Here is a 15,011-nt window from a genome sequence, read left to right on the forward strand (position 1 = left end):
GGAAGAAATGAGACAAAGGAGGTCATTGCTCTGCAAAGCCGATACCTTGACACCTCTCAGTGCCCGAGTTACACTTGTTATGGAATATGTGCCTCTTCATTGTGCCTCTCACACCAGCACAACCTAAATCAAATAGCTTTCTCAACTTGTCATCCACAGTTTGAAAAGACTTTGAAAGAATCTGGAAGACTTGTCTGTACAGTTGAATTGTTATAAGACATGCCACCTTGAAAATCAGACCTTTTTCACCTTGCTCCAAACTGTGCTATAATAAGAATGTTTCCTGTATTTTCCAGGCTTGAAATAACTGAATTCACTATTCACCAAGATGAAGTAAACACTTGGCACTGCCAAACTCATTCAGAAATTCAACTCTGAAGATAATAGTCCTGATAAATTATTAGGCTAAATGTAACACAATGCAAAACCTCTGCCACTTGTTCTGATGCAGCAAGCAGAGTATTCTTAGCAGCCTGTGTAACGACAGCTTTCAGTGAAGGGTTCAAAGACAGACAACCAGACCTGGGGGCAATCATGTGAAAGAGATTCTGCTTTGCCCACCCGAACAATGGTTAAATTGCTGTATGACAAAATGATAAAATGGTTTGTGGACTCCTATATAATCAGCTGCTTTGGCGAGTCTACAAGCAACTGAGCTGGGAATAGAGTTCAGGAGATGGAATCTCTGCTTTGCCTATTAGCACATCTGCAGGGCAGGTCATTGGGGCATTAAGCTAATTTAGGCTTTAGGTCTCCCAATTCTGCTGTGCGTTCCAAGCTTCCTGAGAGAGGGACCCTCTGAACTATTTAAATTCTGCATTACAGAAGGGTCACAGTGCAACTTAGGATCTTCCCTGTGAGGTGTATTGAGTCCCACCTGCTCGCAGCCATTTTCCATAGGCCAACTACATCAGGATTTGCTATGGGTCTCTTCTCAGTTCCCCAGCTCTCAGGCTGTTTGACATTTTGGTCCCACCGAGGTCAAGGGGAGTTTTGCAATCAATCCCAGGGAGGCCAGAACTTCTGACAGGGTTTATAGGGTTCATCCGAGAGCACACATCTCTGAAATTTAAATTTGCAATAAAGGTGATTGTTCCGAGACTGGATATAAAGCATCAGAGCTCAACTTCTGCTCCATTAGTGATAATCAGCATGACCGTAACACAGGTTTCCAAATGTGCATAGTTCCTAATGCTTCAGACAAACAGTTTCGAAACTCAGTTAACCTGTGTCTAGTCAAAAACGCCTTACTTTCTCCTTCCTTATTTACATCACGAAGATCTCAGCCATGCAGCAGCCATTTTCTGCCACTTTGGTAAAATAAAATTTGCAATGTGAATGGAATAGTCTCACAGGTCCCCCAGAACTGATGTTTGGGGTGATCACCCAGCAGGCTGCCTAACTGTGGCATGAAAGACAATGCATTTACATGGAACAGAATGGCCAGAATTGAGCGGGTAAGATCCCAGCATTGTCAGTATGACCCCAAGCAGCTCAGAATGCCACAGAAATCCTCTCCGTCTCTTGCCCCAAAGCTGCCATGCAAGCAACTCAGCATAGATATACATACACAGAGATAACAGGAGTGACACTTGTTACATTGATGGCCTTGTACTGCAGAATGTGCTGCTGTTTGCATAGGTTTTTTGCAGGTTACTGCTGCCTTCTACAAGGCATTTTTGTTGACAGGGAGGGGCAAAAGAGGATATGGGAGTGCTAGGTGCTGCCCCATCTAACAAGATAGGTGAATTCAATAGGTCAGTGAGGCACCGGAGGGGGAAGAGATTTGCATGAGAGTTCCCTCTTTTTTTGCTAGATTGCAAGCATTTTCCAGCTTCACAAGGCAAGACTGGGGAAGTTTGCAAAGTGAAACCGGGTAGATTTGACAAGCAAGCATTTCCCTGGCTCTGTTGTCAGCACACTGACCAGCAATGTAGCTCCTCTGGCACAGAATCACTGCAGTGAGCTGATGAAGATCTTTTCAGTCCCTGGGCTTCCCAGTGCTGTCATGACAACAGCTACTTTCTTGGGCCTGCTGAAACCCCTTTTCACATTCAGTGAATGCCATGCACAGAAAAGTAGGTTGTTTTCATCAATCTCCCTCTCATTCTGAGATCTGTTTGATTGAGAATAGGGAGGGATGCTGTAATACTATGGACTTGGCTTATTTTCCAAGAACACGGCCCACATGGAGCTTACAGGAAAGGTTTGAAGAGTTATGACTTGGAAACATAATTCTGATAGCTGAGTATATAAATATAATATCTGTAATAAAGACTTTCCCTTAGTGGCAAATGACAATTCAGTTATATTGGAATTACATCAGTTTCCATTACTTCGAGCGTGACTTCTGCTGTTCGGTGAACGCTGTAGCAACACAAAGGTGAGTTTCTGGAAGCAAATCTGAACTTTTCTGCAATTCAGATGTTTCACTGTTCATGCTCAAGCCTACTAAATAATAATTTCTATTTTTATTCACTTAAGCTGTGTATCTCCAAGTGTTTGACAAACATTCCACAACTTGAACTTTTCTTGTGACATTAGCAGAGTGGGGGGGAGGGGAAGGGGTGATAAAGAGGAATAATTCAGCTGTTAAGGCTTTGGGAAATCTGGAGTTCAACACACTGCTCCACAACAGTATCTTTCCCGAGGCTGATCAGACTGGGATAAACGCCTCTGTAAAGGATGGCCTCTCTCCCTTTGCTCTCTAGCATGCAAATATTTGGGAATTATAAAAGACACATAATCTCAGTTGCTGGTCACTTTTAATCTCACAGCATTTAGCAGGATACTGAATTTGTCATACATGCTACCATGGGAATTCTGAATTCAGTTATTGGTATCTCAGGCTGCATCAAAACCTACCTGCAGGGACTCACTACTTGGCTCCTGTCGTGCGGTTCAGCTTCTGAAGCTGCAAGTGATGACTGCTGGGAACACGGTTTTCTCCCCCATGTGGACATGGGACAAAGTCAGGGTATATGGCTATACTTCTAAACACAGAAAAATATTTATTGTTTTTGCAGATATGACAATGCCTGTGTCTTTTAACATGGAAATCATACCTCAGCTTTACAGAATCACAGAAGAGTTGAGGTAGGAAGGCATCTCTGGAGATCATCTAGTCCAAAGCCCCTGCTCAAAACAGGCAGCTACAGCAGGTTCTTCAGGACCATATCCAGATGTGTTGTGAGCTGTTCTCAGGAACGGAGACTCCCAAACCTCTCTGGGCCATCTCTTCCATGCTTAACAACTCTCATGGTGAAAAAAGTTATTATGTTTAAATAGAATTTTCTGTATTTTACTTCCTGCTCATTTCCTCTTGCCCCTTACCGCTGAGAAGAGTCTGGCTCTAACTTTTACCTTTTCCACCAGGTATTTATATGACCCGCCCTCCTCCCCCCCCCACCCCACCTCAGCCTTCACACCATGGGCTGAGCAGTCCCAGCTCCCTCAGCCTCTCACCATCTGGGCAGAGGCCCCAGTCCCTTCAGGGCCCCTGGCTGGGCCCACTGCAGCCCACAGCTGTGGGTGGAAGGACACATGTTCACATGAGCTTGATCTTCAAAAGAATCAAGATTCTTTTGAGAGAAAAAAAAGAAAAGAAAAGAAAAGCACAAGCCCCATAACTACATTTCTAAAGGGAAATTTTTATCTATTTTTTTTTTAATGTTAAAAAAAAAAAAAGTTAATTGTTCTACTAAAAAAGTGTATTCTAGATAAGGCCATACACTGGAGAAAGGGATTTTCAAAGCAATCCTAGAAGAGCATGGAAAAGCTGCTGAATGTTTGTACTCCTTCCAAACTGTGATTTGTATTTAATTAGCATTCAATTCATTATTCATTTCTGCTTGGTTGTAATGGTTACACACCGGTTTTGTAACATGCAAGATCTTGATTACTTTTCTTGTTTTGAAAAGAATCTCCATGTGTGCAAGGAGAGACTCTGCTCTTGACACATATCTACCCTTTTTAGGAAAAAAAAAGCCTGCTGTTATTTACTGACCGGTGTGCTTGGGCAGAATTCCCCTCTGCTGGAATCGCCCCCTCTGCCTTTATTGTAATGGTGTGCAGTAACTGACCTGCAGAAAGTAAATGGACACAGTGGTGGCAGCCCTGTATTTGTGGTTGGGTGCACACCTTCATTTAAAGCTGGAATCCAGCTCTGTTTTGCATAAGAATGTAGAAAACATGCATTCCCCAAATTAACAGCATGTAAAGAGTCTTTAATCTGGAAGCAAATATGTTAATTATCTCTGGGTAAAACTAAATGGCACCCTTTAAGGATGTTGATTCCTCTGAAACACAAGAATTTTTGCTGCTTTTTTTTTGAAAAAGAACAAACTGTGCCAGTAAAAAATGCACACAAGGAGGTATGAGGACAAGAGGAAGTCTCTGGTAATTTATATAAATACACTGTTTGAATTAAAATGTAAACATATTGACGATAGTTACAACAAAATGATTCTCTATGTTATTCTAGAGTGTTGTGTATATTGTTTTTTGATGCTCCCATGATATATTTTATCAGCCATGTGCATTTTCCAATGTGCAAACCTTTCTGAATAATTTCAAAGGAAAACATACTTTAATATATACTTTCACAGGTCCGTGGAACTCATGATGACTCAGACAGGGTGACAGGAGTCACATTCAGAGAGATGTACCAGGGCAGAAGCACTGCAAGTTACTTCTGCTTCTACAGCAAATTCTGAGCTGGTTCTCAGCTGTGTCTGTAATAACTGCTAGCGTACCTTACCTACACAGTATCTATTTGAAATTCTGTGCTTCAGTTTCAGTTTTTGCAACAAGCAGTAACCTACACAAATGAACCATATTATGAGGCCTTCCAATTCCTCGCGCTCAAAAGCACATCTTCATGCTTTTTGCTTTTGTGTTTCTTTTGGTATCACATATGGCAGCAAAGTTGACATCAATTAGAATGTATTTTAAAGAAGAGGTCTGATGCGTTTGTAAAATATCTGGGTCCTTTCACTTGTGTCAGAGTATCTATTTGCAGCATGGGCTTCCTCCTACTGTTTGTGTGCATACACGGCTCAGCACACGGGTGCTCTGATCTTGCAAGTTGTTACAATAGCTCAAATGCAAATATAGTGAACATTAGGATGTGCTTTTGGATATGTTCCAGAACTACAGAATGGGGTTTTCCATTCCTGAACTTACTGCTGGCACTTTATTACATACATTTTTCCCCATCCCTGTAGTGTGCATGGTTACATTTAATAGAGCTGTCTGAAGCGTTTTGAATTTTCCTGACTCAACATCAACAGAATGGCATTATATTATATATATTATATATATATATATATTTTTTTCCCCTAGTTACCACTAAAATCAGTTCCTTGTTGTAGCTCATGGCATGAGTTTCCCGGCCAGCTGTGCTGCACAACAGAAGGGGCAGTGTGTCCCTACGAGGGTTGTAACAAGACCTGGGTAAGGGAGAAGGGGCAGACAGACAGAAGCAATACCTAGAAGCCACTCTGCCAAAGTGTTTTTCAACACCAGAGACAGCTCACAGGCCAGTGGGGACAGAAGAGGGACTTCAGCTGACACACATTTCTGGCAACCTTCCTTTGACTGAACCAACCTAAACAGTGCTTGAATTTTCCTATGGTCATGGGCCTGCTTTCAAGCAAACTACACAGGGGATGATTAAAGCTTTAAGAAGAAAACACCGTGGAAGGGAGTTTAAAGGGAGAATTAACTGGGCGCTGTAGGAGAGGGTGGGGTTGGGATTGCAGAATAAGGCGGTTTCAGTCTGGTCTGAAGGGAAGGGTGAGAAATGAGTGCTGGATGCTTACTTGAAGCAATGGGCGATTGCAGCCTCTTCCTCAAGACCTTGAATTTGGATGAGGAAGGGTGGGGCAGAGAGAAGGGGAGGGTGCAGTCTCCAGAGACTGCTGAGCAGGCAGAATGTTGTGAGCAAGGTGAGTCATGAGGTGCAGGCAGCAGGAATTTCCTGCAGTGTTTAAGACACGCATGTGGAGGCAGGAGCAGGAGAGTGCAGTGACCAAGTGTCTTGTTTCACAGAACTTCCCATGCCATCCTAACAAGTGCAGGATGTCATTTTTTCCTGTATCTTAGGCCAATGGTACATATTTTTCTCTCTTTATCGGCCTTTCTCACTGGTTTGTTTTGCTTGCATACTATGCCTCATAGTATTATGACGCTGACCAACACTGGGAAGAAAAGCTCAAGCAGTCTGCACCGCATGTACCAAACCTTCTGATGATCTCATCTAATTGTTCTTTAAAAAAAGCACAACAAAACGTGAAATTGTTGTGACTCAAGAAAAAGAAGAAACTGCTTTGGAGTCTCCTCACTATTGATTCTGCTGTCAGTGTGAATTCCCTGCACCCCTGTGATCCGGAGGTAAGACAAAGAAAAGTACACCCTTCGTTTCTTCCCCGCGCTCTGCTGTGTCTGTGTCTGCAAAGGAATTCAAATCTCCTCCAGATTGCCTGGGCTGTTTGTTCTTGTACTGCTGGAGAACAGCACTACTTCAGTTCTTTGGCTGTCAACAAGCTTTTGCTAACCTGCTGGTTTTGGGGTTTATTTTTTTCTTTTCTCTGTACCTTGTTGAGGAAGTCCTCCATGTACCACGGATTACTGAGTTTTGGCATAACTACATCAGCTCTAATGTACTGTCCCTGTTGTAATGATCACCTCAAATTAGACTGAGCGTACCGGAGCCCTCTGTGTGAAGGACAAAGTAACATCCTCCCTTGAAGTGTAACTGAATGTGTAAATTATTTTTTTTTTTTCTAATGGATTTCCTAGCAGTGTGTCTCTTGTTTTGGGCTTTTATCAGACCATTCAAATGCTACTGATTTGGACACTTTCAAGGTTAAGACTCACCCGTTCTCAGACAGATCTCATCTTTTGACTGGAACCAGGGTATGAAAAAGTCAAAAACCTGCAAGAAAGAAAGGAGGAGAATTACCTTTTCTGAGCTGATTGAACTGTGACCTAGCAATGTCAGTAACGAGAGAACTAAGTCATCACTGCTGCTTCTGCTTGATTCGGATTTTATCTTAACACTTTAGGGAGCTCACGGACCGAGCCTTCATGCAGGATTTTGTGGTTTCAATGAACTGAAAGTAGGGCACTAAAGATCGTCAGAGTATTTCTTTGATGACTGCAGCAGTTCTCACCGCTGCGGCACTGATCTCCTGTTTTAAACGCTAAGCGATTGCCATTAGGCGGGTTCGTACCCTCCTTCCCGTGCATCCTATCCTAAGGTTTCACTCCCTCTCTCCGAATACACAAATTACCCAACGAGCCGGCGTCCCTACTGCTGCTGCACTTAGGAAAGTGAGAAGCGTTAGGTCTGCATCCCCGAACCCGCTGTGCGCACATGACCTCAAAGAACCCCAGAGTTCTCAAAAAAGCACACAGCTACGGGCTTGTGAACACGGTGGGTTGAATTCGGACAACATACACGAGGGCGCACGGAGTTCTTTGAGCTGCACGTTTCCTACTTCCTTTCTTTGTTCGTTCTCAGGTTGTGAAAGGTGCCTTTCACTTCATTCTATTTAGATCTTTGTTTTCTCGTGATTCGGTCCCTCTCCGGTTCTGCCCCTCGCCACAGCTGATTTCAGTGAACTCCAGAGGGAAATCACTTGTGGAAGAGGCACAGCAATTGCTTCAGCTACTGCTGCCTTCTGACTGAATCGAAAGGTGGTTGGTTTTTTGTTTTTTTTTTTTTAAACCTCGCTCTTCGTGTCTGATGAGATTAGTGACAATAACACCCACGGGAGTGCCACACCTTTATAGGCTGAGAGGGAAGTACAGAGCACGCTCTTCCTTCGGGGGGAGGTGGGGTGGCAGAGGATGTAGAAGCTCAGGGTTCCGTGATTGTTTCGATGGAGTCAGTAGAGCGGCGATGCTTACCCTATGCAGATGAAGCAGCGTTACCGACGTCCTCATTTGTTTTAAAATATTCTCGCCATTTCCACTGTCTAGCTGAGGCTTGCTTTGAGAAATCTGGAAAGCTACCGTGCATTTTTACTGCTGTTTGTCTCACAGATTCGCTTCGGCTCCTCTGCAAGTTAAAGATGCCATTTGTTTGCTCTCAAAGATGAATGCAATGTCACATCCCTTCCCTCCGAGGCTGTGGTGCTCCCCCAGCACCGTGGCGTTTCGTGCTGGCGTTGCTCACTGCGGGCTGCCGGTGTTGCTGCGGACAGATATGCGTGCAGATCGATGGGCGAGCAGCCAGCCCTGCTTGTGCTGATGTAGTGCTCAGGAGCACCCTCCCCAGATTTTAATCCTCTGTGGCTAACTTTTCCTGTTCCTCTGTGGCAATGCCAGATATGCCTGCTATGACTTGAGGAGGTGGTACTCTTCCTGTTGCACAGAGAACAAAGTCTTTCTGGACTGAGCCGTGGTTCAGTTTTGTCATCTGTTCTTAAGCTGAACCATCACCACTTCATGTTTTTTTTTTTTTTTTTAATGTGGCAAGTTCAGTAAGAATTGGGTAACATGTGACTAATCTCTATACCCCATTTAAAATCCATTCGAAATAGTGTTTTCTGCTTAATTTCTTCTTGCCACCCCTCCAAAAATTTGCCAGATTACCCAATTTCGTCTCTGTGTCTGGGTGCCACCCACCTCCCTGGTCTACTGAAAATCCCCATCCCATACGGATTGCTGGTCATTTCCACATGACAATTTACTGAACGTCTTCTTCACGTCCATACAGACAAAGGAAAAAAAGAGTGATGTCTGGCGTTAACTTCATCCCCCTTTTTTTCAATATTAAAATGACTTTAACTGTCAAAGTTTGTTCTGAAGTCTCGTATGTGACTGGCGCTCATTCTGCTCATCTTTCTCTCTTCCCCATCTATTTTTCTTCAGATGGCAACGTTCCCAACTCAACGAATTTACCAGCCCTCACTCGTCCAAACCCCGGCCTGAGTTGATGAGTAAAATATGAACCAATTGCCTCGGTTTTAGCACATTTAACTCTTTGGTTTTGTTTCCACTTCGGGCAGTGACGTGTATTTTGCATTCAGCCTCGGCCACGCCACAGCCTGGAAGCTTCTTATGGCGAACAGAGGTGTGAGGCCTCACTTCAGACGCTCTCCTGATGCACGGCAGGACTACACTTCTGCTTGTTTCTGCCAGTGCCACTGAAAACCTCTTTCTGTCCCCTTTGTGCCCCCGCCGAGCTCTCTCTGTCAGCGATTCTCACAGGGCAGAGTCACACGCTAACCCTCTCCTTGTTGAGGGGCCTTCCCTTGAGAAGGTACGCAGTTCCTTCTCCAGACAGCTTCGCAGCCTTCCTTCCCCCCGCACCCCACTTCCCACGCTTCGCTCAGTTTTTCTCTTCGCCCCCGAGCCCGATGCCGCCCTGCGACTGCGAGTCGCGCCTCAGAGGCGGGGCGGCCGATGACGGCCGCCTCGCACCCCCCGCCCGCTGCCCGCCGCTGACGCGCAGCACGCGAGACGCGACCTCCCCCCGCGCTCCGCCTTCCCTCAGATTTTTGTCCCCGGGCGCCTTCCGTAGCGCGTGCGGCGGTGGAGGGTTCGGGCCCCTCCTCTTTGCGGCTCGCGCCGCCGCGCGATTGTGCGGGTGAGAAGGGCGAGGGCGGGGGGAGCGCGGTCGCGCGCACACACAAACCAGGGCACGCGCGCACCGGCCGCGCGCACGCCGCCGCCACTGCGCGCGCCCGGCTCGGCTCGGCTCGGCTCGGCTCGAATCGACTCGGCCCCGTTCGGCTCGGCTCGGCTCGCAGCGACTCGCAGGCGCCATGGCGGCCGCTCGCAGCGACATGGCGGAGCCGGAGGGGCTGCTTCCCGGCGAGGCGGCGGCCGCTGCGGCTGAGGAAGAGGAGGAGGCGGCGGCCGCGGCCGCCGCCGCCGGAGTCGGCTCCTCGTCGTCGCCTCCGTCTTCAGCGGCGGAGACGGAGTCGCTGCTGCTGCTGAACGGCGAGGCGGAGAGCATGTCGGAGCCCAGCCCGGAGAGCGCCAGCCAGGCCGGGGACGGGGAGGACGAAGACGAGGAGGAGGAGGAAGAGGAGGAGGAGGGCGGCGAGGAGGAGGAGAGCAGCCTGGTGGGCAGCAGCAGCACGAGCAGCGGCTGCTGCAGCGACGAGACCCGCTCGCTCAGCCCCGGCGGCAGCAGCGAGGCCGACGCCAAGGAGGAGCCCAAGGGCCCGCGGGGCGGCCAGGAGGGCGGGCTGGGCCGCGGCGGCGGCGGCGGGAGCAGCTCCAGCAGCGTGTCCAGCGGCGGCGACGAGGGCTACGGCACCGGCGGCGGCGGCGGCAGCAGCGGCAGCAGCAGCTGCAGCGCCACGTCGGGGGGGCGGCGGGGCAGCCTGGAGATGTCCTCGGACGGGGAACCGCTGAGCCGCATGGACTCGGAGGACAGGTCAGTGCCCGGTGCAGGAGGCCCGCGGGCGCCATGTCCTGGGGCCTCGCCCCGCCCGAGGGCCGCGGGGCTGTCAGGCCGGCGGAGGGGCGGCTGCGGGCCGCTCGCTGCCCGGCCGGTGCGCTGCGTGCTCCGGGCGGGGGCGTTCGGCCGCGCCGCGCCCCGGGGCCGCTCCGGTCCCGGCGTGGTTCCGAAGGGATGCCGGCGGGATTCTTCGGCGTTGTACCGTGCTTGCGGCTCGGGGCCGGGCGCTGTTCCGTGGGCGCGCCGTACCTGCGGCCCCCGCGGGTGTACGTGGTGCGGGCAGCGAGCTGAGGTAACCGCCGAGCACAAGGGAAAATCCCACCTTGCTGAAAGGAGCGAGGGAACAGCCCTTCGTCGGGGCTGAGCGTGTGCTGGATGAAACCAGGCCAGCCGTGTGAGACTTGGTCATTTTTGGATGAATGGTTTAATGCCAAACGCAGATGATTTCCGTAGGTTCCCTACGCGAGGGAGACACGTCTCGTTCTGCCGAGGCTCGAGGGAAGGCACAGCCCAGTTCCCAGGTCTCGTTCAGCCCAGAGGTTGGGCACTTCTAGGAGCACGGCTTGCCTAGTGGTTTTCTTGGGCGTATGTAATGCAGTCTAACGGAAAATAAGATGAAAAAAAAGGGCTGTAAGAGCGGAATGTGTCGGTTCCTTTACTAATAAGCACTTCAAAATAGTTTTAGAAACTTCTTTTATTCTTTTCCTTTTCAATTAGGCTTTGAGAAAGCCTTGGGCTTCGCCGTAGTTAGTACGAAAAATAGCAATTGTTACTTTTCTTACGATAGTTTCGTTATCGAGTGTGAAGGATTATCCGTTTTGGTACAGGTACGTGCTTTGTGTACATGTTAGGTTAAATTTGAGTAGATGGGGAAACGCCCGTGTTGCAGGAGTGTGGCATCTCTAGGTCCAGCCTCACGTGTTAAAATAAAACCCCGTGAGTCGGTTCCCCAAACCACGCAATGGGGCTGAAAGCCTTAGGAAAAAAATTAAAAGAAAAAGTCTGTTCTTTTGGTTTCTGCCTGACTTCTGAGACCTGAGGACTTGGGGGAGTTTTTTTCGTTCCTTCAGACTTGCTGTGAGATAGGAAGGTGGCGGGGGGGTTTCTTTTTTCTCTTATTCTTTTTTCTTCTCTCTGTTTTCGTGTGGATTTTTACATGAAGTCACGTAAGCATGGGAGTAGATTTCTGAGGAAACAACAGGTATTTGGTTGAGGTTTAGGGTCATCGTTTTTTGTTTTCTACCAAATCAAACTCTGCACTGAGTCTTGATCTCTTGTGAGTGTGTCTCAATTTGTAGGTTAAGGAAATAACAGGAATCAGTTGCAGGGGTTTTCTGGCAGTGCAGCCCCATTATGTCTTGCTCATACGCTTCAGAGCTGGTGCACTAGTTTCTTTCTCTGTCATTGTTTTCAGGCTCCACTTGTTATAGTGGCACGATTAAATCTGTGTGCTCAGTCTTCGTTGCTCCTTTTCAGTACCTTTGGAGCAGACTCAGTTGCAGGAGCGGGGGCCTTTTGTGTTCAGTAGTTTTAAATTAAGACTGTGTTTTTGGTTTTAATTTTGCAAAGTTTCATCTTCAGTGTCCACCCTGAACACATAGGGATGCTGAGAGGGAGTTTTGTAGTTTCATAGCCTGCTCCTTGAGTTGGGTAGGAAAAGAGCCGTGCCACTCTTATTTCTGGTGATAGAAAAATTGATTTTGATCACATTCCTTGCTGCAGTGGGGTAGACAGCAAAAACAATGACACCACATGTAGTCCAACAGGTCCCTTGGCCTATCGATGGAAATTATTGCTGCACCTTAGAAGCCAGCTGGGACATGATGTGCATCCTTAAGGTGATCAGCTAGGCAGGCAGTTGCCAATGGTAGGGGAGGCACAGAAAAGCCTAAAGAGTGTGCAAAATAGGATGGTGGAGTACCTGGAAGGAGCTGGGCGTGGGTCAGATTTACAGGTTGTAACTGTGACAGAGTGATACCTGTTCGCTGACGTTCTCTATAAAACAGTACATTGTACAGCACTCTGATCTCTACTTTCAGCCTGTGTCCTGAATGGAGACTCTAGTTTTTGTCACTGAAGACCTAGGAGAGTTGGCATCATCTTGTGGACTGTTGTGCTGTAAAATTACCTGTGAGAGAAGAAATGATCTGATGTGCTTGAGTTCTTAGTCTTTGGTTAAACAAGAGGAAGGTGTTAGAAAGGTGTACTCAGTAGTGATTCCCCTTTGTAGGCAGGTTTGCTAACATTCAGACGATGCCCCGAGGCTTGGGATTTTTTTCTTGTTTCCTCTTTAGCAAATTTGAATAAATAAGAGGGTGTGGTGAGGGCCTGAAATTCCTTAAGTGATCAAATTCCTCTTTCAGTACGATCTTTATCGTTGTCTAATTTCAATGTATTGTCTGTCTCGTTTTGGTTTAGTGTTATGAACTATAAAGTAAACTGCAGACGTGACATTTGAGCGGGAGAACCTTGCATGCAGTCAAGACATGACTACTGTTCAGCTACTTCTAATACTAATGCTTTGAATCTATTTTGAGAGATCTGCTAATAAAAGAATAAATAACTTGGAGCGTTACTGTAGGAAATCTGTAGGTATTTGAAACAAAAAACAAATCTGATGTTGAATATTGATGCCTAAATCATGTTTTTTGGTCAGCTCTTTTAAATGCAAGTTCACTTGGTACTGCATTTCAAACAGGATACACCCTTGCTCCCCCCCCCCAAAAAGAAACAAACGAAAAAATGACCCAAGAACAGAAATGAAAAAGGCAAACCCCACACTGGTATTTAGAATAACCAGGTGGCATTTTCTGCTCAGTGGTATTAGTAATGAGAGTTCAGTGCAAAGTCAGGAATGACTGCAGATACCCATTGCATTTCATTCCCGGGATTCGAGCTGTGTTCCCACTGCTGCGCAAGAGTTTGCCCACTGCTTTTTAGTGAGCTCATATCTGCTGTCTCACTGATAAGAATCTGTGTTCAGATTGCTGAGTTATCCTCCAGATAAAGACTAATATCAGCATGTGAATGCTGGTAATTTTCCTGTGCCTTTCCCTAGCCTCAGACAAGTGTTGAAAGGTTGGATGCTTTTCTGCTCAGTTCTCTGGAGCAGGATGCCTTCGTACAATGCTGAGAAACATTTCATATGTCTTTAAAATTGAGAGTAATGATTCAGTTAATTACAGAAACAGCTGAGTTCATCACTGGGCTGCAAAACTAGGCCTACGTGTATGCATGGATTTGGGTATAAACCAGCTGATACGAATGCAGTGAAGGTGCGCCTGCAGCTCAGTGATGCATTGTTGCTGAACTGTGATATTTACTTAGAAGTACTTAATGTTAGGTTACTGAAATCAGTTCAATATTTTATTTAGCAGAAAGTTTATTATGGAAGTGTAATTAAATCTGAATTTTCACTGACATTTTTTCAGATTTCGTTTGATTGCAATTCTAACAAAATGTGTAGCAGAAATTACTAAACTAATGAAGCTGTATGAAGTTGAAGTGTTTTTTTTTTTCACCCTGGTGAATTTGCCTTTTATCTCTCTTCCATTGCCTAGAGGTTACCTCTGGTCTTTTGTTCTTACATAATCTTCAGCCTTTTTTTTTAGGAGTTTATCCTTTGCTGCATCCTCTTACTGACCAGGAAGCACTGGAAGGATACATTTCAGCCAGGGATATGCACATGCTATTTTGCTGACCAGTGCCCGGGTGCTCACTGACCGGCTGGCAGGCCAAACGTAACAAGTTGCTGCTGAACCCATCTTTTCCTTGGGCACAGCCCTGAGTATTGTCCATCTTTTTCATAGAGCAGCCAGTTCGAGGTTTTATCACCTCTGTTGTTATTCACCAATTAAGCCAGTTACTGAGAGGAACCGTCAGTATGACAGCTGAAGCCTCACTTTCTAAGAAAACAGTAAAATACTATTCAAGGAACCCTAACTGAACATTAGGCTTGTAGAATACTTCTAGAGATGCTGTTATTCTGTTTCCATTTAGGAAGTGAGCGGCTCTTCACTTGATCTTGAAAATAACCTTTTCAAGGAAGGTGTTTTTTTTTTTTAATAATAAAACTTGAGATCTTTGTTGGGTTTTTTTCATTTCATGGAATGGAATGAGGCAGAATGAAACCAACGTGTTGACCGGTAAGAGGGTGAGACTTGAAAAATCCAGAATCTAACGTTAGGTTGGTTTTATTTTCAGCCTTATTTAAAATGAAAGCTTCTTCATGCTTCTCATATGTAGACTGATCTTAAAATATTAGTACCGTAAAGATCTAAATACAATTCTTACGTAATGCTGTCTGTATACCTTCAAAAGTGAGTAACTGGCTACGCAGCCACACTTGAATGGTAAGAGTGATATTTATGAAGGCAGAACAGTAAAACTGAAATATAATCAGGAAGGCATATGGTACTAATAGGTGTGCTTCATGTATCCGTGTGACCAGCTTAGGAAGTGCTTCAGGCCTCTCTGTTGCATAGTCTCACATGTTCCTATCCAGGAAGTGAAGAATCATTCATTAACATGGCAAGGTGTTTAAGTCATTCAATTTTTTTTTTAAGTGTACGTAATGCTGATGTGTTACAGT

The 15,011-nt window shown here is 46.3% G+C and overlaps 1 protein-coding gene and 2 long non-coding RNA genes across 4 annotated transcripts in view; all 3 read left to right on the plus strand.

Annotated features, from left to right (window-relative positions):
- Positions 1-2,101: 2,101 nt before the first annotated feature.
- LOC121108329 lies at positions 2,102-4,960 on the plus strand. Its single transcript, XR_005842739.2, has 2 exons — positions 2,102-2,383; positions 3,027-4,960. It is a non-coding gene; the product is annotated as an uncharacterized LOC121108329 (long non-coding RNA).
- A 1,022-nt stretch (positions 4,961-5,982) lies between these two features.
- LOC107054170 lies at positions 5,983-8,549 on the plus strand. The gene is made up of 2 exons (XR_001468186.4): positions 5,983-6,393; positions 8,050-8,549. It is a non-coding gene; the product is annotated as an uncharacterized LOC107054170 (long non-coding RNA).
- Positions 8,550-9,762: 1,213 nt separating this feature from the next.
- AEBP2 (AE binding protein 2) overlaps positions 9,763-15,011 on the plus strand; it is a 49,745-nt gene continuing 44,496 nt past the window's right edge. For both annotated transcript variants that reach the window (XM_040655917.2, XM_416415.8), the window contains exon 1: positions 9,763-10,396. In XM_040655917.2, coding sequence (XP_040511851.1) covers positions 9,777-10,396 — 620 coding nt within the window. In that variant the 5' untranslated portion in view covers positions 9,763-9,776. The remainder of the gene's footprint in view (positions 10,397-15,011) is intronic.

The sequence above is a fragment of the Gallus gallus genome, chromosome 1, assembly GCF_016699485.2.
Source record: "Gallus gallus isolate bGalGal1 chromosome 1, bGalGal1.mat.broiler.GRCg7b, whole genome shotgun sequence".
In the NCBI taxonomy this organism is placed as follows: domain Eukaryota; kingdom Metazoa; phylum Chordata; class Aves; order Galliformes; family Phasianidae; genus Gallus; species Gallus gallus.